This window comes from Columba livia, chromosome 8 (genome assembly GCF_036013475.1).
Source record: "Columba livia isolate bColLiv1 breed racing homer chromosome 8, bColLiv1.pat.W.v2, whole genome shotgun sequence".
Classification (NCBI taxonomy): Eukaryota; Metazoa; Chordata; class Aves; order Columbiformes; family Columbidae; genus Columba; species Columba livia.
The window spans coordinates 10,812,220-10,836,467 of record NC_088609.1 but is presented as its reverse complement, the minus strand read 5'-3'; the positions used below and the strand labels follow the sequence as shown (position 1 = coordinate 10,836,467).

Sequence of the window (24,248 nt, the reverse complement as noted above, 5' to 3'; positions counted from 1 at the left end):
GGGAGTGTAAAAGGATACTTCAGATGAGGTAGATCACAGACTCGTTATTTCATGACTAGGTATGGTAACAAGCCTTTTTGCATTATTAGTGATCTACATTTGAAGGCACGTTACAGTTTTGGTCCTGTCACCATGTGCTTTTCCATCTCCACTTGCTGGCACCAGCGAGCTGTAAAAGGTGACACCTCGCAGCAGGTCCTTTTGGAAGGTGGATGGTTTATTTCCATGTTTTGACAAATAATTAAGTCTAATGTTAAGGGTACCTGTCTGCAGAATTGTGGTGATGGGAACGGGATGCAAGAGTGTCTGCTCAGCATCTTCTGGAGCCTCTTTGTCCCCCAGAGTTGTGTTGTACAGTTGTGCTGACACCTGGGTGAGCCCACATTAAACTGATTGAATCCTCTGTCATGTTTGGGTCTTAATAATCTACAGAAGTGGATGAGTATTCAGTTAAAGGATTCCAAGTTTTCTTAGAAAAACAATGTCCCCACAAAACCTTTGACAGTGTGTGGTGTTCTTGTTCCTCAGCGCTTTCACAAAGAGGCTGAACTTCAGAAATAAATAAGAGTATTTTCAAAAGGCCAAAAGAGCACAGTTACTGAATATTGTGGTACCGTTAAGATTAGAAGAGGAATTCAGGAACTGGAGAGCAAGTGATGCTGCTCCATCTACAGCAAGTGTGTCTGCAAACTCAAGTATAACTTAGAAGAATTAGTCTTTTAAATAATTACATCTCTTTTCAGTCAGTGTAAAGGTGTCACACTGAGAAATAAATATTTTATTTCAATACCTGCATAATACTTTTGTTCAATGTTACGTGTGCATGTGTTTGGTGCTCTCAGCAAAAGATCAACCTTCACTATCCTGTAGTGAGTATTTTTTTGCAAAGGCTTCTTAAAAATAGCAGCTTACAGGAGCCTCATAGCAGTGCAGGTTTGCTGGAGCTGGGAGTAGTGGGTGTTTTCTCTGAAAAGTCCAGGATAAACAGTGGCAGATCTGGGAGAGCCCCAGCAGAAAACTCCTTCTGCAGCAGCTCAGAGGATCTACGGCTTTAATGTGAAACCACAGGAATCCAACCACTTGGAAAAGAGTCTCCCGTACCTTGGAATAGCTGAAAAAGCTCTTCCGCTGAGTGAGGAAAAGGTGCCTCTGTGGAAACTAAAAAAACCAACTACATTGTAATCTGAAGTGTTGTCTTCGGACAGGTGAAATGCCTTTAGAGATTTGGGGGCAGGACAAATTTCAGCTACTAATTTGTAGCATCCTTTTTCAAACACAGAAATCATTCAGATGTTGTTCATCTCAGTATTGTTAATCAGCAGCTCATCCCAAGAGTGCATACTCTGCTTTTGAAATTGAGGTTCGGTCTAATTTCTTGCCACTTAGTGTTTGAAAGATAAATATAATAATTTCAGCAACCTGATTTTTAAACAGCTGAAATAATTGTTTTCAGTTAGGAGATACTATGGGGTGTTTCACATTATGAATGACCATTATTGTTTTCATGGTGTATATTTATTTTATTTATTAAAGATGATAAATATAACTAGAGCAGCAGATGAGAAATTCTATTTTGTGTTCTGATTTTTTTTCTAAGCTTTTTATGCTACTTAGTCTCCTTTTCTAGCAATGCGATTTCTGCTGAAGTTGCTATGTGACTAGGGAAACAAGAACTGAGGTTGTTTTTATGGTTTGAAGACCTGGTTAAATAATGACTCCCCGAATAATGGCAACGTTTGTCAGGGAGTCTTAGAGAGCAATATAGTATCTACAAAAATGTGTAAATGTGTACTTAAATGTGGAATTATGAAATCTGTTGAATTGCAACCATTGCATGTACCTGAATGCTGTTAATGTTAAGCCAACCTGAACTGTCTGGTGTTCTTCATATGGAGAAAGCAACACAGGTGAGATGTAGAATATCTATACTGGGAGACATGGTACAGACATGGAAAAGGGAGGTATACCTGAGAGCCATCTCATTCTTTGTTTTGAATTAGGATGACTTTGTAAAAACAAAGTGAGGCTGCTAAAAAGCAAAATATGAGAAAGCTCTGTTGCTTGGTGCAGGCAGAGCTGGGGCTGGGGCAGGTCCCTCTGCTTCTCCCCATCTGCCGTGGTGGGACTCGCCCATCTGTTGGGATGCATGGCCCCACCTCTGCCTGCTGGCCTCTTCAGTTCCTAGAACAATAAGGGTGTAAGATAAAGGACTCTTCTTTGCAAAACATCTGATAATTTTTTTGCTCCCGAAGGCTGGATGTAGAAATTCTTGTGGGATGGCTTGGCAGGAGTGGTCCAGCAAACACTGCGGCAAGTTTTGCTTCCCCTTAGCGCCTTTCCTCATTACATATGGAGCTTTCTCTCCATTTTCTGGGTTGGAATCAACTCTGTTCTTGATTAACACTGGAGGTTTTGTTTGAGTTTTAGTGGTTGGTTGTTTTCTGTTTTTTTTTTTTTTTTTTAATTTTTTCTTTTATTCCCCCCTCTTTCATGTAAATGATGTCTTGCTATTTTGCTTGCTTTTTTCTTTTTTAATTAGAAGAATAAATGCTTGCATTCAAGCACAAATTGCTTTGAAGTGCTGGAGGAATTCAATTCATGAGCCTCCCTTTAGTCTCAATCTTTAGTTTTTTTTTGCGAACCGATAACATCTAATGGCTCTGCTCTTTCCAGAAGATTACATTTATTTTCTGTGGGTTGTTCTACCTCCTTCTGCGTCTTGAGATAACAAGCTAAACAGGAGGGAAACCAGTTAATCAGCCAGCTCTCATTAAGTGTTCCTGCGAGGTTTTGTTTCACCAAGCTGCGAGTTCTGCTGGACCACAGATCTTTGAAAGAATGAGGGAAAACTAGTTGTGGGGACTAACTGAGCTGGGCTCAGGAGCTGGAGGTGGTTGCTGGGTGCTGTGGTCCAGCAATGCTCCTCTGGCCCTTGTCCTGCAGAGCTTGGGGGTCATCACTGACCTCGGGTGACTCCCGAGTGACTCCCTTGGGACTGGTTTAGCACCTTTTTCTTGAGATGATCGTCTCTGTTTTACTGACCTGGTAATTATTTGCTACTTTGCACCTGTACATTATTTTTTGGGGTCCAGGACACAGCATTTAATTCTGTCATAGGTGTGTGTGATCTTTTTGGTAATGTCAGGTGGTCTTCTGGCTCGTGAAATATATCCGGAAGAAGTTGTCAGATAATTAATGCTTGCTCCTTGGGTTAACTCTGCCTCTGTTTGGGAAGCAAGAGGAGGAATATCGTATTTCCAGTGCTAGTTGATGGGAAGTTCTCTTCTCATTAGCATCTAAGTATAGTGAAATGTTGCTTCCTAAAGCTCAGGGGCAGTGCCAGGGGATTTCAAATTTCTAGGTCAGAAAGACCGCAAATTAAAGTAGCTCTTTTCTGCTTTTGTAAGTGATGATTGATCCACAGTTTTAGTGTGGGGGTCACAGCTCTGGGACTGACACTGTGTCCTCAGAGAGCTACTGGGTGGGACAGGACCTCCCGAGGTCCTTGTGCCCTGCTGGGCTGGGACACTTGTCCCTGGGTTTGGGACTTCCTGAGTCCCTGCACATCTTTTTGGGAGGCTACATCTGCAGCAGGTATTTCTTTCTAAGCCACAAAATATGCTGACGTTAAACTGGAAGATTTTTTTTTTAATGTAGCTGATGTTAAACTGGAAGATTTTTTAACATATATGTCATCCTGTAAAGGTCATCTGTCATTTGTCTAAGAGCTTGATTTTCTAGGCCAAGCACCTATATGAGCCAGCATGCCCAAACCCGCATTGGCAGTGTGAAGGGGTCAAGCTTAAGTCAATTGGAAGCCCTGGGTCAGTTTGAAGTGTAAGTTATTTAGTTATTTTCCAATAACTTTGCATCCAGGTTGGAGCGAATTACTAAGATAATAATTGATGCAAAGTGTTTATCTTCTTGAGTTGATTTTTTAACTTCTTTTAAAATTTATTTCTGAAATTAAACCTCCCTTGAAATTTAGGAGTGTATAGAGTTGTTCCCTCTCCATTCGGTTTGAAAAGGGTGCAGATTAAATCAAAAAAACAGTGCAAATGAGGTGTGTAAACAGGTGACCTTAAAACTCTCCTATTTATTAATACAAATAATACCATAGGCATACTCTTGTACTTTTTTTTACAGACACCGACTCATACAGGAAGGTACTTATGTACAGTTTCTTTCAAGTTGTCACTCATCTCTTCTTATTCTCTTGAACTAAAGTGTGGGCGCCTTGCGTAGAAACAGCTGAGAACTGTCTGCAGCGTGTGCTAAAAGTTTTAAACTTTAGTGTTTTTGTGAGCGTGGGGAATATTGGACAGTCATTGAGAAGCACCGCAGCAGCGATTGCAGGGGAAGCTGTTATCATGGGGTTTATCGTGTGCATCTTGATGGTTCCTGCTGGGAGAGCCTGAAAAATGATACTCTTGGACATTTAAAGAAAACAGTTCTGTAATTATGTTCCCGTCAGCCCATTCATTTTGCGCACAGAAGTTTAGCGTCGTGATTTATGATCTATAAATTCCTATGTTTAAGCTTGTCGTTCCTGGATTTTTTTTTTCTGATTGAAGTAGATCTCTTTTCTCCAAACAAAACCCGACAGCTCCTGCCTTGGTTGTGTTAAAGAGATCAGGAAACAAAATCACATGCTCTCAGTGTGTGTGTTTACATCTGTATGTTCCGTTGTGTTTTGGGTGTTGTTTTTTTTTTTTTACTTTCCTGTAAAATTACACAGTCCTAGCTAGAATGTTACATAAATTGAACCATGTTTCTTCTGTATACTTGCTGTGTATTGAATTCATGACCAAATTGGACAAGCACAGTAATTATCAAGCTCTTCTGGCTATAGGATTGCATCTATTTACATGGATTGCTCTGCTGCTTAAATGTTTCCCTATTTTTAGTGAGTAATTTTGACGTGAGCTTGAAAACAAACCAGAAAAATGAAACCCACAGTTGTCCCCATAGGATGAAGTTTCAGGTCGATTTTGCTGCTGATAAATGCTCAAATGTATGTTCTCTTTAAAGGGAAGAGGAGCAACAAAATGCAGCCATATGAAAAATGTCCAGTAATCAAAAAGTTTTCAACCTGAAAAAAAAAATGAATATTTTAAATTTCACATCCCAGAGGCTGGAATGAGGAACAAGTGTTAGGAGAAAAAAATCCAATCCTATTGAGAAGACCATCTGCTTTGTATTTTAAGGTTGGGTAACTTAACTTTCCTTTTTCTGAAATACTGCTGTATACATTGTCATGAGTATAACCTTAGTCAAGTTACATTGGCTAAATGAATAATCTTTTTAACATGTGGAACTAATTCTCTTAGGGTATTTTCCCTCCTCATGCTCTTTTTTTCCTTCCTCTGCTCTGGTCCCTTGAAAAAGAAGGCAAAAAATCAGCCGGTTCTTGACTGCATTTTTGGCAGTTACTCAGTTTTCCATAGTTTTCTCTTTTTGCAAATGCCTCAGGTTTTCCAAGGAAACACTTTCATAAGAATTGAGCTGTACTTGGATTCTTTTCTAGCAATGTTGTCCCTACTTACCATAGCCCCTTATGATTATGACTCTTGAAACGATCCCAAAGGCTTTTACCTCCCACAGGTTAATGATAGCAGATTAATTATAAATGCTGTGATGCTTTCTGCCCTCAAAATTAAGGTGAAACCAGAATACCCGCGGAGATACGTGTCTGCAAGCACACACACTGGCATCTGGAGGGCCAGGAGGTTCAGGGTTCGCTTTGCTTATGGAAAAAATATGTCTGATAGTCTTGGCTTTTTCTCACAATTGTTTCTTCCCACCCTCCAATTCATCCTTATTCCAAGTAATCTTGTGTAAATTGTATACGTAAAATAAGAAAAAACATTTAAATGAAGCAACCAAAGGAGTCTTTTGTAGATGATGTGGTTTAACAACAACTCCAGCACCGTAGATAACTGAGCACAGACCAGTTAGTGACACAGAGCTTCTCCAAGCAGAAACTCGATGGTGGGAGATGAACTGGGACAGGACAGCAGAACCACAAGCTGTATCAATCTTTGCATTTTCTCATTTTGTAATGGATGATCCTGCTGTCTGAGGAGAGGCTGCCAGCGCTCTCACCCCCCAAAAGCACTGACCTGAGCTCAGCTTGGCAGCTCCAACTTACATTTCTACCTGTCCATAAAAACATCTGTCACTGCTTGACAAATAACATAATTAAAAAAATAATTTAGTTAAATACTTCCTGAAAACTTGTGCTTTTTGGAAACCCACAGAAAGAGGAAGGCATTGGAGTGTGATGTTGGGATGTTCCTTTCAGTCGTGTGGGCTGAGCGGGGTCTGTAACAGGGCTGTTCCCGTCATTGCTCTCATCCAGCCACGTTTGCCTTTCACTGTGTTTTCTCCAATTTACTGTAGCTTCTTAAATGTATATTGTAAATTCTTAAAGAAAAACATGAAGCATGTCCTTGATCTCATGGGAACCCACTATTTAATGTTTCTCAGTTTTAGAAAATGGTAACAAAACATAATGTGATATGGCTTCAGACACTGCAAAAATAAACTCCAGACAGAAGCCACAGGCTTCTCTTGAAACAATCTCACTCAGCGAGTTTCATCAGAAAAAGGATTTGTTACGTATTTGTTTGCTCACCACTTTTTAAAACATTAACCTTGAAAATAAGAAACAGATCCTGCTTAGTAGCCGCTTGAAGTTTTAAAAGTATTGCAGTCCCGCTGAGCTAGTGCTGCATATATTTGACATGTGTACATTTTGCTACTGCTCTTTTGTATAATTTTTTAATATTGTTGAGTATTTCATCCTGTCATTACTCAAATATGACAGGTAACAGCAGTCCATGTCCTAAATCTGCTAAAAGTTGTGGGGTTTTTCTTTATAAAGTTTTGCAGTATAGATACTAAACCAGCTTCAAAATATTTACAGCTCAGTGGATATTTTACTAATAGTATATTTGTTTTTCTTTATTCCCTTTGTCTCTAAAAATATTATTTTTGCTAGTAGGGAGATGGATTCCGATCTTGTCTGGCAAATGAAGTGATGTGCAAATGGTTGACGGCTCTGCGGAGCGGCTGGTGCTTGTGTTTGCTTTGGGAGTGGTGGCTTTTCTGGTTGATTTTGATGCAGCGCTGACAGTCAACCTGGGGGCTTCTCACTGTATTTTCCCACTGTATTGCTGCTGAGTTTATTTTTGTCTCTATAAACCGAGGGAACAAGTCAGTTAACATTTTACTTTTATGCTAAGCTCTGTTTAGAGTCATCTCCTAGGTTTAAAACCGAGTTGCCTTCAGCTTCAAGTTATGAGTAAAAGTCCCCTAAGCCTTGTTTCCACTAGGCTAAGCCCAAGCTACCCTTATCTCTGGCTCGGTGGGAAACCTGACTCCTTCCTAGGCAGAGCTGTGGGTCTGGGTGCTGTGCCCATTCATCACTGTCAGGCCCCATCTGTGGCAGGCATTAAACCCTGGTGGCCCAAATCCTTCCCATCCCAGCCCCCAGGACCCTGCCTTGGATCTGCTCGTCACTTCCCTAGTTATCTCGCTTATCAAATATTTGTCCTGTTGCTCAAAGCTGAAAGTGAGGCAGGCTGGTGGCACCCAGAAGCAGTTAAAGTCATTAAAGAATATATCTAGATGCCACAGAAGAATATTTGCTAGGAAGTTGCAAGTGCTTTGACCCATACAGGTAATTAAAGACCTTATGAAATGAAAGCAAGGGTCTCTAATGTGTCGAAAATTTATATTTCTAAAACAAACTCTGGGTTTCTTGGGGCTCCATCCAGGCTGTGCTCGTCCGCAGCGGGCTCACAGGGATGCATTGTGTGGTTCCCTAGTGTGTCTCAGAGTTAAATTATAAATCATGGATCACTAGAAACCCGCTGTGGTCCCTGCAGATCCTGTGATTTTCTAGGCTTCTGTTGGTGTAGCTAAATGCAAGTGCCGTGTTCAGTAAGGGAAGGGCAGGATTAGGGGTGGTGGGATGTGCTGAGCGTTGTGCTGCAGGATGGAGGTGTTGCCGGGGATGGCGCAGGTTTGTGCTCGGCCTCCAGCTGCCCCACCGAGTTTACATGTGAGTATAAACCATCAGGGGGACAGATACAGCCAGACAAGTACAATTTCTGAGCATCTCCAACGTTTGAATAATTTGAAAAAAAATTTACACTTCAACTGACTTTCTGATTTAGACCTGGCTAAATCTGGAATCAGTATAATTCCTGAAGTTTACTTTTGAAACAAAGTATGGATGGTGAAGATTCTTCAAAACGCCTAGGTTTTGAAATCCTTTTCCATTTTGTTTACTTCTGACTGTTGTGTTTCAAAACTGATGCTTTATGGTGGAAACAGCTGAAGAGAATGAAGCAAAGTTTGCTTGTGGTGCTGGCTGAGCTGTGGCAGCAGAAAGGAGAAGCTGGAACAAAAAGCTGGTTTCTAAACCAAATCTGTAAGTTTAATTCTGAGTTTGGATTGGGATGGAAAAAATAATCTGGAAATCTGCTTGATGAAACCAAGCAGTAGGAGCAGTTGAAGCGAGATGTGTGTGTGCAGGTCGATTTTTGCTACTGATAAATGCTCAAATTTATGTTCCCATTAAAGGGAAGAGGACCAGCAAAATGCAGTCAGTTGAAAAGTGTCCAGTAATCAAAAGTACAGCAGAGAGTACATAATTGTTCCCTCTGCTGTGTGCCACAAGAACAAGCTGTTGTCTTTTTTTAGACATGTTGAGTTTAAAGGAATTCTAGAATTCCAGAGAAAATGAGTCGTCTTCACATAGTTGAGTCATGTTCAGCAAGAACCTGGATGTTTACAAAGATAATAATAAACTTAAGGTAGCTGATGACAGCAAAAAGAGGGGGCAAATGGAGAAGAAGGAAATCAAATGCTGTCTGAGGGCGATGAAGCAGTGCAGCAGTTGCAGCCTCATGCGTTGTGGGGGCGAGTGCTGATGGGTTACAGCAAATAATCCCGGGCCAGCAGCTCATTAAACACGTGTCTAATTGTTCCTGTTGGCGTGAACTTAGCCCGCTGCCATCTGCTGAGCAGATTCAATTAAACAAGGAGGGGTGGGAAGACTGAAGTAGAGATGATGCACTGTGTAAAATACAATGGGCAAGTTCTCCTAAATATTTTGATTCTTTGTGTGGAGCTGACTGGCTCTTGGATCTGGGAAGCTCCCCTCACTTCATTTGGAGGTCGCCACTTAGCTCTGGTTTTCTACTTAAAGTTAGATGACTTTGTGAAATCAGCTTAAATACAACAGGGAGACGTTTTTGGCTTTGGGTGAAATTCTGCAGAGGAGTTACTGAATAAGGAGCAGATACCCTGAGTATTGGGACTGCAGCCAGGTAGGGGCTGAGCAGCAAGCAGGGAGCCGTGGGGAACTCGCCTTATCCTGGCTGTTTCCTCAGTATTTCGTTTTTCCTGTTGGTTTAGGCTCATTGTCTGCGATGGCAGTTTGACAAACAGGCTCCTGCAACCCCCTCCATTTAAAAAGTAGAAGATACCGTAACATTTTAAAGAACTTGGTTAAATTATAAATCAAGCAAAAATAGGTTAAAAACCTAGCCTAATGGCCAAATAAATTCCTACTGGCATTGCGGCTCTTATATAACGGCGTAGAATGTTCTCTGGCATTATTTTAAGGTTCATAAACATGTCTACGTGTTCAAGGGGTGGAGGAAAGGGTCAGCTTTGTGTTGGGGACAGAAAGCTCCCTTTTCGGGAGCTGACAGTCTGTTTCCTTCTGGCTCCTTTTGATGTCCAGGGACTAAATGCTGCGTGGAAAGAAAAATTCAATTAATTTCAAACATTTTGTGTCAAAATGACGTGCTTTAATGTATTTTCTTCTGATGTTTCAATTATCTTTTCATCTCATGATGAGGAGGGGGGGGTGGGGCAAAGCCAACGTGTTTGTAGTTAAAGGGCCCAAGAAGAACTTTAAACAAAGGTCTGGAAGAAGAGGATGTCTCAATGTACGGGTGGCTTTTAAGAGTAAAACCTTTTTTTTGGGTTGGGGTTTTTTTTTTTTTTTGCTTTCCCAGTTTCTTGGCTCTCTGAGACTTGTAAACTGAGGAGATTTATTGCTGCCTTTCCAAATGCTTCTTTAGAATTAAGAGTTCAAATTTCTGAAATTCCTGAAGTCCTCAGGGGGGAGAGGGATAAGGGAAAGGGATGATGGCAAGTGGAGTGGAGCACGTCAAAGGGTTTTCTAGGCTGGTTTTGCCAATTATAGCTGCATGTGGCCTTAGGAGGAAATCAGCTAAACCTGCATCAAGAAAACTTTTGGAGTCGTGGACCACTGACTACACTGGATTTGGGTGAAATTTAAACTTTAGTGACTGCAGTTGTTGCTAATAATTTGGAGAGCTGACTCTGGCTTATTGTGTTGTTGTAAACATGATTTGTCGTAATTTCACAACCAGCACCTCAAGGGAGGGACTGAACAAGGTCTTTATGAATTGCTGTCCTTTTCCAGATGTGGCCGGGCTGACAGATGTTCTTGCTGACGTATTGTCTTGTGTTTGACATAACACTGGTAGATGTGGAATCCACTCTGTCAGTGGAATCCCGGCTCACCCCTTGAGGCTGGTAGAGAAAAATCCCATTGACTTTTTTTAATTTAAATTTTTTATGCCTCCTCCACAATTGGAGAAGGTGTTCACCCACCATATATTCTTTCTGCTTATATCACTGATATCTCTTACACATCTTGTGTTATGCAGCCCCAACATATTGCTATTGAGTTAGACAGAAAAATTAATGTTTTAGGGACACTTGTTGCTTTTCCAGTGGGCATGGCCCCACTGTTCCTAAGGGGAAAACTGCTCTTGGAAATGAGAAATCTCAAAAGAGAAACATAAATGCATCAAGCAAACTTTTCAGAAATGCTGTCGATGTAACCCAAAATCCTTCCAAGCTTATCTTTCACATCCTCTTTTTTGTCATTAGTGAGCTTGATCTGGTTGTGTTCAAAAGGTGGGTCTCATTTTTCTCTATTCTGGATACCAAATATGCCTAAATCTGGCTCATAACCTCTTGTGTGTTAGTTGGAAGCAACAGGTACTTCTAAGAATAGTTATGTTGGGTTAGATGTTTAGGGCTAGAGAGCAGTCACAGTTTACAGGGGCAGTAGCTTTCTAATGAGAAACGCTTTTTTCAGCACCTTCTGTCAGTTTGGTAAATTAACAGATGTTTTGGAAAAAATCTGTTATGTCTTTGCCTTCAAAAACAAACCCAGCTTCTTCCTGCAGATCCACCAGCAGGTCTATGGGGATGTGATTCCCCATGGGTGAGCCTGGCATTAAAGATTCCCCAGGTGAAATGGTCCTTTTCTGCCACCAGTTTCTTCCCCGTGTGCCTTTTGGAGCTGTTCTAGTGTGATGTTTATGACAAAAGGTCTCTTACACATCCTTTCTGATTTTTCTTGCAGAGGATATTCAACTCCTTTGTGTACACGGAGAAAATATCGAACGGAGAAAGTGAAGTTCAACAGGTGAGTCCAAAAGCCCTTCCTACCTCCTCCTGCCCATTGGCAGTGTCGCCTTAGAAATTACAGTATCTCTGGATTTATTTGGGCCACTTCCCAAGTGTCCAGCACCTCACATAACCGATCTCCGTTTATATTCTATTCCGTTTGCTGTTATAATGGGCTGAATATGTATTTGAGAGTTTTGCATTGCCATGGAAAGGCTTTTCCATCTGCTTTGTGTTGGTCCTTCCATCAGAAACAAAAAAGCAGAGGCAGAGCTGGTGCCCTCATGTAGCATCTCACATTAATTGACTGGTTTTCATGTTGGAAGTGTCTCTTTTACAATTGTTTTCATTCAAAGCAAAACCACTAATATTGTTTATGGATGTGGAAAAGGTATCAATTGCTTTGTGTAAATATGGGACAGCTACAGCCTCATGCATAACACTTGTGGTTGAGGGGTTTTGTGATTTTGTGTGGGCTTTTATGAGAAGGCATTTGAACTTTTAACTCTTCAATTTAACATTGAGATAATATATCTCAACACAGGGACTGTTTGCATTTAAATGCATGCGCACATTTGGAAGATCAATTTTAAAACAGAACAAGCAGATCTTGCTTTCTTCTTTAAGAAGCAAAGGTACCAATTCCTTATGCTCACAACTGCACCTTTGTGCTAAATGTGATGAGATGGGCAGAATAAGAACCAGCTTTTCGTTCCAGTTTAAGCATGGACTCGCACAACCTTCAGCGAGTAACCTGACCTTCCTAGACCCCTATCAAACCAGTTTTAATGTTCAGTAAGAACAAAAGTGCCTCAGAGCGGGGCTGTCTCTGAGGACAAGGGAATTGCTGTTCAGCCATGTGGGTTTTGCATGTGATTTGCGCCTGAGCTGCTGTTGCTGGTTTCCAGGAGTGCATCAGTACATTGCAGGCTCGTGTGCATTAAAACTGGTCATTTAATGTAAACAAATTAACACTCTAAGTTGTGTTTACTGTAAACAGTAAAATTCCCAGACTTTTAAAAATTATTATTCCCAAGGAAAAAGTCAAAGCAGAGCTGGATTGAATTGGACTGTGAATCCCTGCACAGTGCATTTAAACTTTTGGAGAGTTGCACTGGAGAGCAGGGCTCAGCTCCTCTTGTGTTTCAGAAGGAGTATGGTGGCTTTTGATGGGATTGTGGTTGATGTAGGAACTAAATCAATTTGCAGAAAGCGGAAGAGTTGAGAAGTTCAACTGATGCTGGTTTCTGGTAAACCAAACCCAAGTCTTTGGTGTAGAAGCCTTGTCCCATACTGGCATTAAATAGAAGTGTGTAAAAAAAAATGATAAATATAAAAGCATGTGTTCAATATCTAGGATTTAAATGAGACTCTTAGATTGACACGATACAGATTTCAAGGTGAATCTCTTGTGTGTGTTATCACAAAAATGACAAGGTTTGTGTTTGGGAAAAAATCCAGCAAAGTTCACCTCTGGTACTGCTTGGGTCTGTGTTAGACGTGTGTTTGGTGAGATACAGATGTGTGTGGGAAACAACAGAAGAAAGCAGAGCAACACATTAATCCTAGTAAATTACCCTAATTCTGGTATTAAGGATTGCTTGACCCTGCAGATAGTCATGTCTCAACTGCACTAATAGATGTTATGCTTTACAGGAGGTTTTTCCTGGGTTTGGTTAGTTTGAAGATATTTGGTGCTTTTCCTGAAGCTTCATCATTTTGTGGGAGTCTGCCCTACAGTTTGGCTGTAGAAACACATCTGATTTTCAGTCATCGTGGTTGAGGTCATTGCCTGTAGTATTAAAGTGAAAAAATATGGGGATGGATAAATAAGCCCAGGAGTTCCCATCTCTGGGTTCAATCCCACTGCCTTTGTTGTGCCACCTTTCCCACTTTGCTTCTCAAGTGAATTGTGCAGAAGACTTTCCATGCCTTTAATAATTATCCTTATTCTCTCCCAGCTTTATTTGGCTTCTGCCTTTTTTATTTCTATTTTTTTTTCTTAAGCAGTCACCAGTATGAATGTCATGACATGGGGGCAGCAGATGTGTCATTACTGTTGCATTAGAACCCTTCAATTATTTTTTAAATCTCCTCTCTTCCAGTAAACCCCCCAAAATTGTTTTCCTTTTTTGGCAACCTCTAATTGGAGAACACATAATTAGAAGAGGTTACGTGGAACTGAGTATAATGACATCTTGTTCTCTTCATGTCAGTGGTACCTTTTTTCCCCGGAGGTGCAGATACATACGAGTGTGTGTTTGAGTAGTTGATTTTGTATCATTGTTATGAATTTATACAATTCTGATGTGTCTTCGTCTTACTAATTTGGTTTCTGTTTCCCTCCGTGCACACACAGGTGGGTGCTTCTGTTCAAAGGGACCACGAAAGGGCAATTGTCACCCGAGTTTAAAAGTTTAAATCTGAAACCATGCTGACATCTGAAAAGAAGGGCTGGCCCTGACGTCGCGCTGGGGCAGCGTTTTCCTCGAGTATTTCTGGGTGGTCTGTGCACTGCGAAGGGGCCATGTGGGCTGGATTATACGTATCAGATGGCTTTCGAAAGCCAAAAGTGTTTTTTGGGAAACCAAGAAACTGGATTAAAACTTCTTTTGAAGTCTTGACTATCAATTCTCCACTCAGGAAAAGATGCTGCTTGTTTCCCCACCGCAGATGTGTGTATTTGGCCTAAGTAGATATAAATAACTGTCTGAACACTGTAGGTAGTGTGATGAATTCAGAGCTGTCAGAGGAGAAAAACGAGGCCCCGGTGAAGCATAATTACTGTGGTTAAAAGCTCAACAGTGAAGTGGATAGAAGAATAATTGAGCACTTCTGTTTCATTAATAACCAGGTCTTTTAGCTCTAATGAATCACAAGCAATATAACCAGAGTTTTATGAGTAAGAGTAGTACATCGAATGGGATCGTCTTGAGCAAATGCAAACAAATGTAAGCAAATTAAATCCCCTGTCGCTCATTCCTGGTTTTGTCATTCATTAAGATTTTCTTAGCAACTGATACCCAAAGGCAATTAATTACAATTTTATGTCAGCTGGGACTTTTTTTCTGCCAGACCACTGAATTGTTGTGGGGGGGGGGGGATTTTTTTCTTTCTTTTTTTTTTTTTGTATACCAAACTGTGTAAATAATGGCTTTCAGTTGGTTGAGAATGTGAAAAACTACAGCTGTTGGCCTTCAGGCCTCACTATTTAATACACTTTCTTCGTGCCACACAAGGAGTGGTTTACCTTTTGACATTAAACTGTTTACGCTTTTAAGGTCTCCAGCCATAGAATTACTATTGTACGTAACAGATCAAACCTTTTTTGCCTTGAATAGGTTATTAAAAATTGGATGGTGGTTGCCAAAAATAACTTTGATTGCTTTCCTGTGAGTTATTTCAATATCAGGGAACTCGCATACAATGTGAAATGTAGCAGTGTGAACTAGTGATATAAATAATAATAAAGTGGAAGATGGTTGGTTTTATTAGGGGAAAATCTAGATTGGCCATTTTCAAGCAAGTCAGTGTGTGTTCAGTGTCCTGCTCCGCATGTGGTTTCTGCCATACAGAGAAACTGAAACTGGGCTCCAAGGAGGGGACAGTGACACTGTCTTGAGCACATTTACCAGCTTCAGGCAGAAAAGCCTTGATACGTCGAATTCTGACAGAGAACTTGGAGCACAGCAACAGCAATATCTCTGCAGACAGAAATTAATCATCATTTCTTCTATTTCTGTCTGTCCATGCACCCTGAGGAAAGAAGCCATGGCAAATAAAGTAATTAAATTAGTTGAGATAGTAAATTGTAAATATGCCTGTGTCAGCTGAAAATTGCCTTGCTGGAATATTCCTGGGAATATTCACTCCTGTTTGAAGGCTGGGAAGGACAGGGACAGAGGGAGGATTTTAATTTAGAATTAGTGACTGTGCAAGCAGTGACATATGCCTTTTGTCATTAGGTTTTTCCTTTTTAAATGTGTTCCTCTCTCTGTTTAACTCCTGTGTTCGGAGCTAGAAGACTGTCATTTGTGTTCTTTCTAGCTCATTCAGAGCATAACTATCATGGATAAAAATAGCAATAATAACCCAGAGAATCAGTTTTATATAAATCTGCTGTGAGCTGCTAAGAAGTCAAAGTTATTCGGGAGGCTCAGGAACAGAATTGTCAGGTAAAACAGTGGTTATTAACAATTTTCTGTAATAGGAATCTGTGGGGGCACAGTAGCAATAAGTTGTGATACAGCAGGAGGAGTGGATGGTGGAGAGAGAGACTTTCGTTCCAGGTTCTTCTGGTTCACAGGGGATTTAAAAATATAAATACTAACTCAATACTTTTCAAGGAGCCCAGCAGTGTTGAATTCAAGTCTGTGAGCCCGTTACGGCATCCGTGCCCGTCAGCCTCATTGATACATATTTTATATACAGTCTCGAAAACATTAAAAATATCTTAGCTTTCAAGACACAGCCAGCAATAAAATGTGACCTTGGAGCTCTGCTTTCCCTCAGCGCTCCCTGAAAAGGGAAGAGACTTCAGAGCTTTGAGGGGAACGAAGCTTGAAATAAAAGCTCGAGGGAGCCATGCAAATGAGGCAAATGTCTCTGGGAAAATTAGAGGAGCTCAGTGATGTTGCGATGAAAGGTTGTTGGCGGGGCCGGTGCCGATTGAAGCACATTACCCATGGGTGCTGCCATCATCAGAACAGGTGGTACTGTCCAACCTGTCTGCAGCTGCCAAAAAAAACCCAAAAATACAGAAAAATAGAGCTAATGGCTGCATTGTTCACGGCCAGCACTCAATTCTTATTGTTCGGTTCCTTAAAATTAAGGAGAAAAATACACAAGTCTGTAAAAAGATGAGAGGAATGCCAAGCAAGGCTTTGTTTTTAAAATGAGGTGAAGAGCACTTTGAGAATTAACTTGGTAACAGCGTTTTATGTCAGTCTCAAGGTGTCTGGATTTAGTTGAGTCTCTGTTAAAATGGGTGAAATTGAGCATTTCTGTGGGAGCAGGAAACGTCAGTCACCTCCCAAGGGAATAGCGAGTGTGGGATGGGAGCTGCCCCCCTTTTCTGAGCCTGATTTGGGACATGATTTTCCATTTTGCCTTAAAAATGTTTTGAACAATTACATTAGGATGGTTTCATAATTCAAAGCTCGGTCCTTTCATTATGAGGTTTTTGTAACGAGCGTGGTATGGGTCTTGCATCCATCAGCATGCAACAGCTACTCAGCTCTGGGCAGGCTAAAAAATGAGGCTATATGTTGGAAAAAATAGTGATCTTTTGCTTATAAACTTTATTTTTTTTATTTAGAAAAATGAGAAGCTGATTTAAGCCTGCAGCTTTTATTCTGACAGGCTCCAGCAACCAAGCGCATCACTTTGCAAACTGAATAATGTTTCTGAGCTAATGATGTGTGTGTGCATGAGCATTGCTGAGGAGCTGGGAAGCATGTATTATATTTTTGCTGTTGTTTTAATCACTGAGAACTGGAATGCCTGCTCGCTGTCACGGTTTTTTGCGCTCCAGTGAAGCCCAACTATGGAAGAAAAATTAAGTTAGTTTTGTTAGGCCTCATCCAGCTTATACTTCTCAATTTGATGAATTAGGACCATTTGGTTTTAGTCATTTTTCAGCTGATTGGTGTGTTATCCTTAGGTTCGTAATGTGATTTATTCATTGGGTCATGTTGCCACTGGTGAATTTTTGAGTTAGCTGGTTTTGAAGTGTTTTTGGCCATTGGGAGTATTCCCTTGCTGTCAGGGAGCATGATTTTTAAGGCAGTTCAGATGAGACAAACTCAGTTCTTCCAACCGTGCTCATGTCCATGGGCCTGGAAAAATGTCTGTGTAGCTCTGGGAGGTACCAGGTCCCTTGTGTTTCTCCCCTGACTGATGAGTTGGAACCCATTTCATAAAAGTAACATAATGACTTTGAGCTGTTCAGAGGTTTTTAGATGAGAGACGCAGTTCAGGTACTGAGCATTTGCTTTTTGTCACGTTCTGACCTATGGGATCTTCTGAAAAACAGCTGTGTCGGATCTCCAGACTCCACACGGCAGGATAAAATTCAAAGGCTATGGGGTGATTTTATCTCTCAACCTGGAAGGTGAAAACTCATCAACACCAAAACCTCATCTTGTACAGTGCTCGTTTAGCAGAGAAAAGCAGCGATTCCTAACGAGAGTCCTTTTGCTCTGATGCTCTGTGTTCGTGTTGTTACTGCTAATGATGGTTACGTGCTCCTTTTTTTCAGCAAAATTAAGCTCTCTCCCCTTTTTGTGAGTTCAGGTGCACAAAGCAAGAAGGAATTGTGTAGATTCAAGTATCTTGTTTACATGGTACTCAAGTACAGGTATTTCATTTGCCCAAAATTAGAGAGGAACTGGGTAACCATGAACCTTAAATGCTTTGATTTAGGAAAGCTTACCGGAAAACAGAAGAACAACTACCCAGCAGCTTATTATCCAACAACTGGGAGCAATTTACGAATGTTGGATGCCTAACATGGAGGAGACCATTAGTAGTCCTCTGGTGCCTTGGCAATAAATCATTCTACAAAACTAATTAGGTATAATTCTGCAAGTCATTTGAGCAAGGTCCTATTAAAACCTGTGCTCCTAGGAGACCTGTTGTTGGGCTGCAGCATTTGCTGGGAACAATGGAGGCAAAAGCATTGCTGTTATCAGTGCGAGCCTCGTTATTCGCATAACGAAGTAAATCATGATGAAATGTCCTGTTAATAATAGTTAGGAAAGACATTTGTCAGTCCAGGGGATGTGGAGCAACCGGCTGCGTTTCTCAGCACACAAATGTAGCGGCAGCATTAAATCATCCCCATAGAGTTTGAGCGCGCAGAGAGCAGCAGAGATGAGTATTATGAATTAACGAGCTAAATTCAGCTCTGATAAAAGTGCAGAGATGCAAAATGGACTATTTCTGAGTATCCAATACTGCAGTATATTGCTTAGAGATGATTCTCTTTCTCTTATGATGCGTCTGGTGGATGATTAAGTGTAGTCAATATGTTGGTGTGAAAAGGATACCAAATGTGCCGGAGTAAATTTTATATGTGCCTGATCCATTTCATTAATTTCTCACTTGGAATGAAAGACCGGGGCAAAAGTCTCAATAAATGTTTCTTGTAAAACCTGATGCTTCCTAGTAACTGTGTCTACTGTCATGTTTGCTCAAATAACAGCCACAATATTTTCACTTTTAATTTTCCCCTGCAAAGTCATTAGTGAGTCTGGTTGTGAAGTGCCTAATGAACTAGACACAAATGATCTCTTATCCGACAGAGCAGCAGCTTCACTTGGCCCATGCTGTGTCACACCGGCTGCAACCTGCCAAGTACCCAATATTGCAAATATTCTTTGATTTTACTTTTAATTTTTATTTTTAAGAAACATTTAAAGAGAAGGGCTGAAGTACCTAATTTTCTATTTCTAAAATTAGATGTTTGTTTTTTTTTTTTAAAAAAAAGCCTGAGAATTGCTGGGGAGGGATGACAGTCTGTTAGTTTTCACTTTGTGAAAGGAGAGAAATACAATCATCTGTTCTTACAAGTAACAGTGTAACTTCTAATTCTAAGTGTCTGCTTCCTTCGGGGGGACCTCTGACAACAAAAGGATTGCAGAACAATTTCACCTGTGCAGGCGATTGTCATTATTTTCTTACTGTTATAATATAATGCCAATTACAGATCTTTCATTTTGTTGTTCAAGTTTGTAATTAAAACTGTTGTGGCTGATGACTGGCCACAGTGAGCTGCTAGATTGGTGAAGAAAATCCCTGGGAAGATGCTGAGCTGGGAGCCTGCGCTGCCCCCAGGAAAGCACCAGGGGATACAAAGAAAAAAACCAAGTACTGGGATGGATTATTTTGCCCAAATCTCACTGAGGGGAGCTACATGAAAGGAGCTATGAACTACTTCTGCTCAGATCCACCTGACTGAGGAGGCTGTTTGTGAACAGAGAAACACTCCTGGGGTTTGGGGTTGCCTGGATCCTGATTTTTTTTTTCCCTAAACAGACTCAGCGCACTGGCAGATGTGCTGCTGGCTCTTTGCTCCTGGAGCAGTCAGAGATTTCTCTGTCGGTGATGTCTTCTGAAATACTCTTCTTTGGCCTTTCCTTAAGTGTGCATTGATAAGACTTCTTAAAATTGACTTGTGGCCTGTTTATTTTAGTCTCCATCATGTCCTCGTCAGGCCTTGCAAGAGCATCATACTGGGGATGTGGGGATTCAGTGGGGAGCCGGCAGCACAGGCAGAGTCACATCCAGGTCTCAGTTCTTGATGAAAGGGAAATTTGATAAAATGGAAATTTCACTGGTCATGCTGGAAAAACTCTCTGTTCAAGTACCTGTTGCTAGATGGCAATTGTATGTTATTTTTTTTGTATAGACTGCTTTCTGTTGCCAGTTGTATTAATTACTTGACTTCACAGGGCTTAAGCCACCAAACTAGGAGTACAATGAGCAAAGCAGACAACTATTATCTTTAACATATGCAGTTTTGACTTAAAATTTAAGTTGGTTAATAAGGAACGGAATAATACAGAGAAACAGGCTTAATTTTTATATTTTCTTTTTTTTCAGTTGGCAAAAAAAATTCGTGAAAAATTTAACCGTTACTTGGATGTTGTGAATCGTAACAAGCAAGTGGTGGAAGCATCATACACGGCTCATCTCACATCACCCTTGACTGCGATCCAGGACTGCTGTACCATTCCACCATCTATGATGGAGTGAGTATTAAATTCTGAAATTACTTGGTCTGTCATTTAATATGTGAAGGAACAAGGTGATTTCTTTGCAAAATAGCTTGTATTTTCTTGGTAACTCTGAAAAACGGGGACGACAGTGCTCCAAAGGTGCTTCTTATCTTGTCCTCATATTCTTTTACATTTCTGCTGTGCACACGCTTAATGAGGAGCTCTAAACAAGAACTGGGACTCAGCTGTGATGGTTGGTAAAATGAAACAAAAAGGAAAATAGTTTGTTCAGCTCCTAATTGCATGGAATAGTCTTCTTAACAAAATGAGTCTGTCTATACCCAAGATACCGCTTTTGCATCAAGGCACTGCTCACCCTAAATAACTCTGCTGAAGCTGGTCATGGGACTTATTTTTTTTTCCTTTGAAGTGCAGTAACCAACATCACGAGTTGGTTAGTACATCATATGCTAAAAATTGCATTACAGTTTAATCAGGTTGACATACTGCTGAAATTGAGGACATTGCTTGGAAATTAAATCTGTTCATTTTCAGTTTGATTTGGTTTGGTTTTAAATACAGGAGTTTTGAATGGTTTAAGTCCAGGCAGTTGGTTGTCTCTAATCATGTTTTATTTTACTGTGTATTTGAAGAAACTTCTTTGGGTTTCCTAGTTATAGGAAGGTGTGATGGATGGTCTGATTTTTCCAGCAGAAGTGTAATAATTCCTTTTAAATGCTCAACATTTTAAACATTCACCTCCATATGTGCTAGAAGAGGAGTAACTTTCAGTTTATGCAAAGCTTGATTACAGAGTAGATTTTCATTGTTTATATCTCGGCCTGATTTAAAGCCACTTTAGAGAGAGGAAGGTAACTTGGATAATAAATATGAAAAGCAGTTTCTGCGATCTACCTCCATAAGACAGCCCTTCCCTTAATGACAGTGTGCTTTCATATCTTCTGAAGTATGGCATCAACCTTTGTTTATGTAAGGATTTCAAATATTCCCTGCATTCAAATATGTGGTATGAATCTGTGACTGGAGAAAAAGGCCACTTGCTGCTTCTGTGTTTGTCTGGATTGACATCAAAGTGAGAACTCTGGGTGGGGTTAAGGCTCAGGTGGCCCCAAAGAACGGGGTCTCTTGCTGGGGGGTGTGGGTAGATTTAGTGCTCTCGGTGCAGTTCCCGGTGCGTTTGGTGCTCAGCAGCCAAACTGTCAGCAGCGTTAGCAGAAAGGTCCAGAATCGGTTGAGGATGCAAATCTATCTGCCCTCTGATCTCTCTGTGCAGGAACCAGTAGCGCCTGCTGAGCAAGGGGTGAAGAGAAGGACGAATGAGATTTATAACCCCCTTGTCAGTATTGCAGAATTTCTCATTAAAAAAAAGAGAGATCTTCTCTTAGTCTGGAAACTTTCATGAATTTCCTTTCACTTTGTCCTCCAAAATTCCCTGGCTTGGAAGTCCTCTAGAAATGTCTTTGCCCATGGTGGACTTGCATAAGGATCCTTCACAGTAAGTGCTTTGAGAAACATGAACCGGAGGTCACAGCTGGCAAAGCAGAGAGGTGAATGATCTATTTGCAGAGCTTCTCATTCAGGCTCTACAATATGATTCTCCTTATTAAGTTACTTGGCTTGATAATATCAAATCTGCTAAAGTGGTTCCCAGACCAGTCTATCAGTCTGCGGGATCTTCTGGATGGCACTTCAGTGAGACGCAGTTGAGTGTATGTGGTTGAAGAACAACGGCTTATCAGACCTTCCGAAATACACCCACTGCCGTCTGTAGGAAATTGGCTGCAAGTCATACAAAGAAAAAATGTAAAAGTGTGTTTCTCTTCTGAAACTTAACTTCAAAGTTTTTATTGGTGCTGTGCTTTGTTAATTTTCCTGTTGTTTAAGTGCTTCTGCTCAAAGTTGTCAGCTACCACAAAAGCTCGTCCTCATCTCCCCACATCTCTGGAAAAGAGATTAATTTTTAATAGAAATCTCAAAAATAACCTTTTTCTAAGCAGAAGCTTTCTGTTGAAATTGAAAGATTAGATTCTTGTCAGGATCCCCCTTGGGCACCTCTCAGCCTGGTTAAAGGGGGGAAAGCAGTGTGCAGGGCGAGTGTCTTTGCTGGCAGGCGGAACTGAAATCACTGAGAGTGCTTTTTTTTTGTCCAAAGAGATACATAAACTGAGATTTTGGGCAGAAAGTACTAAAAGTTAAGATACCTACCTTAATGGTCAGCTGTTGTGGAATTTATGTATGTATTTGAACATGGATTTAGGACTTATTTGTAAAACATAGACACAAGTATCTCCCTCCTGGATATTTTGATTGTATTTTGAAGACTATTGATTTACTTGCTTCTACCTTTAATTTTGGACTAACTTGGTCTGGCTGTGAAGAGGTCTGCACCAGTGAGGGGTTAAGTTAGGTGTGGTTTTGCTGGTGACAGCTTATCCTCAGTGTTTAAAAGATGTGTCTTAGTGTTGGGCAGAAGTGTCCTGGAGTTAGAGCAACAGTAATTAGAATAGTTTGCTTTAGAACATTTCTTAGCTGCTGCTGTGGAAGAGATCACATTGAAAAAGACACAGAGTTGTCTGTACTATTTGCTGTTTTCAGGAAATACTTTGCTTTAAATTGTAACTGAAAATGCCTGTGTCCTTAGGGCTATGGTTTTTCTTCTGGGAGGGTTGTGAAATATTTGTGTTACAACTGCTTAACTCTGTGTGTTCTTTTTCTTGGTGTAGGGAGGTATTTCATCATGTGGCCTCTTTACTTGAGTAAACGTTTGGTGCAAGAGCAGTGTCAGAAGCACAGTATCTTCAGGCTGAATTTTTAAGGTAGATTTAAAGGCATGTCCCCCAATATTTAAGGTTGTTTATCGTGTGGTGTTCAGCCTCTAAAGGCATGATGGTGTTTGTAAATCTGGAGGTACTGCATATTGTCAGACAATTCCTCCATCAGCCTTTACACCCCTGTCTAGGTTAGTGATGCTGCTTTAGGAATGAGCGAGTTTGGGTTTGTTTTGGAAAAATTATGTGGGAAAGTATTTGCACCATCAATGTCAAGTAGAAGTAATGAACTATTATGGAGAGAGAAGATTTATTCTGAGGGTTTTTTGATGGCTTGGTATCTATTTAGTTTATATTTGTTGTTAGCATTCGGAAAAGGATCCATGTGGGGCCTTGTATTTGCTTGTATTTATCGTAAAACTCTGAGCATTGGCTTAGAAGATAGTTTGCTGTGTTGGTCAAGATAAACTGTGAGAATACCACACCTGGTGACTATAAACAATACAAAATAGGACTAGCAAAGCACCAACTGGGATATAAAATTAACTTGGCATTTGAATTACTCTTTTAGTTGAGTGGTGAGATATGACAAGGAAAACGATATTTATTGCCATTGTATGGTGTTGGCTTTTATAGTGAAGAGCCCAAATGAGTAAGTTTCCATGTGACTGTGATTCCAGTCCATAGTGACTAATTCCGCATTAAAATTAACAGCCTGACTGTGCTTTCAGTTGCAGTATTGTAGCCAACATACACCAGCCTAACTGGGGTAAGTACCATTAATCATGTGTTTGTTCCCCCCACCAAGGCAGGTTTGTGCAGTGGAACTACTTTGCTTTGGAAAGCGATGAAAATAAATAAATCAGAATATGCAAAACCAGCTTGATGAAGCAGTGCAGTTAGTGGCTATTGAGCGTCTTTGGCCAGGGATTTTTCCATGGGCCTTAATTCAACATTTAATCATACTCTTGGCTCATCTGGTTTAGCAGAGTGTTTAAGCATGTGCTTGTGTAGATGGATCTGGGCGATATCGGTGTCCATGGGGTTGGACACAGGGCCCTGCTCCTTTCCCAGAGCAGCTGCCAAGGGCATCACTCCAACCAGACACAGTTAATATGGATAAAGAGCTGTGGGCTCTGAGCCAAATGGATGGGTAAACTGATGGGAGATAAGGAAAATGGATGTCAAGTGTTATGCACCTTCTCATCCTTGAAGAAACCCCTGCTGGAAAAGTCATTGTGTTTTCTCACTAATAAAAGCTGTTGAAAAA

General features: G+C 40.7%; 1 protein-coding gene across 4 annotated transcripts in view; it reads left to right on the top strand.

The window, feature by feature from the left end:
• CACHD1 (cache domain containing 1) overlaps positions 1 to 24,248 on the top strand; it is a 141,277-nt gene that overhangs the window by 64,261 nt on the left and 52,768 nt on the right. For all 4 annotated transcript variants that reach the window (XR_010474263.1, XM_065071989.1, XM_065071987.1 and 1 more), the window contains 2 exons: positions 11,426 to 11,488; positions 20,074 to 20,222. Coding sequence is in view for 3 of the 4 variants with exons in the window: in XM_065071987.1 (XP_064928059.1) it covers positions 11,426 to 11,488; positions 20,074 to 20,222 (212 nt within the window). In the remaining variant the exon portion in view is untranslated. The remainder of the gene's footprint in view (positions 1 to 11,425; positions 11,489 to 20,073; positions 20,223 to 24,248) is intronic.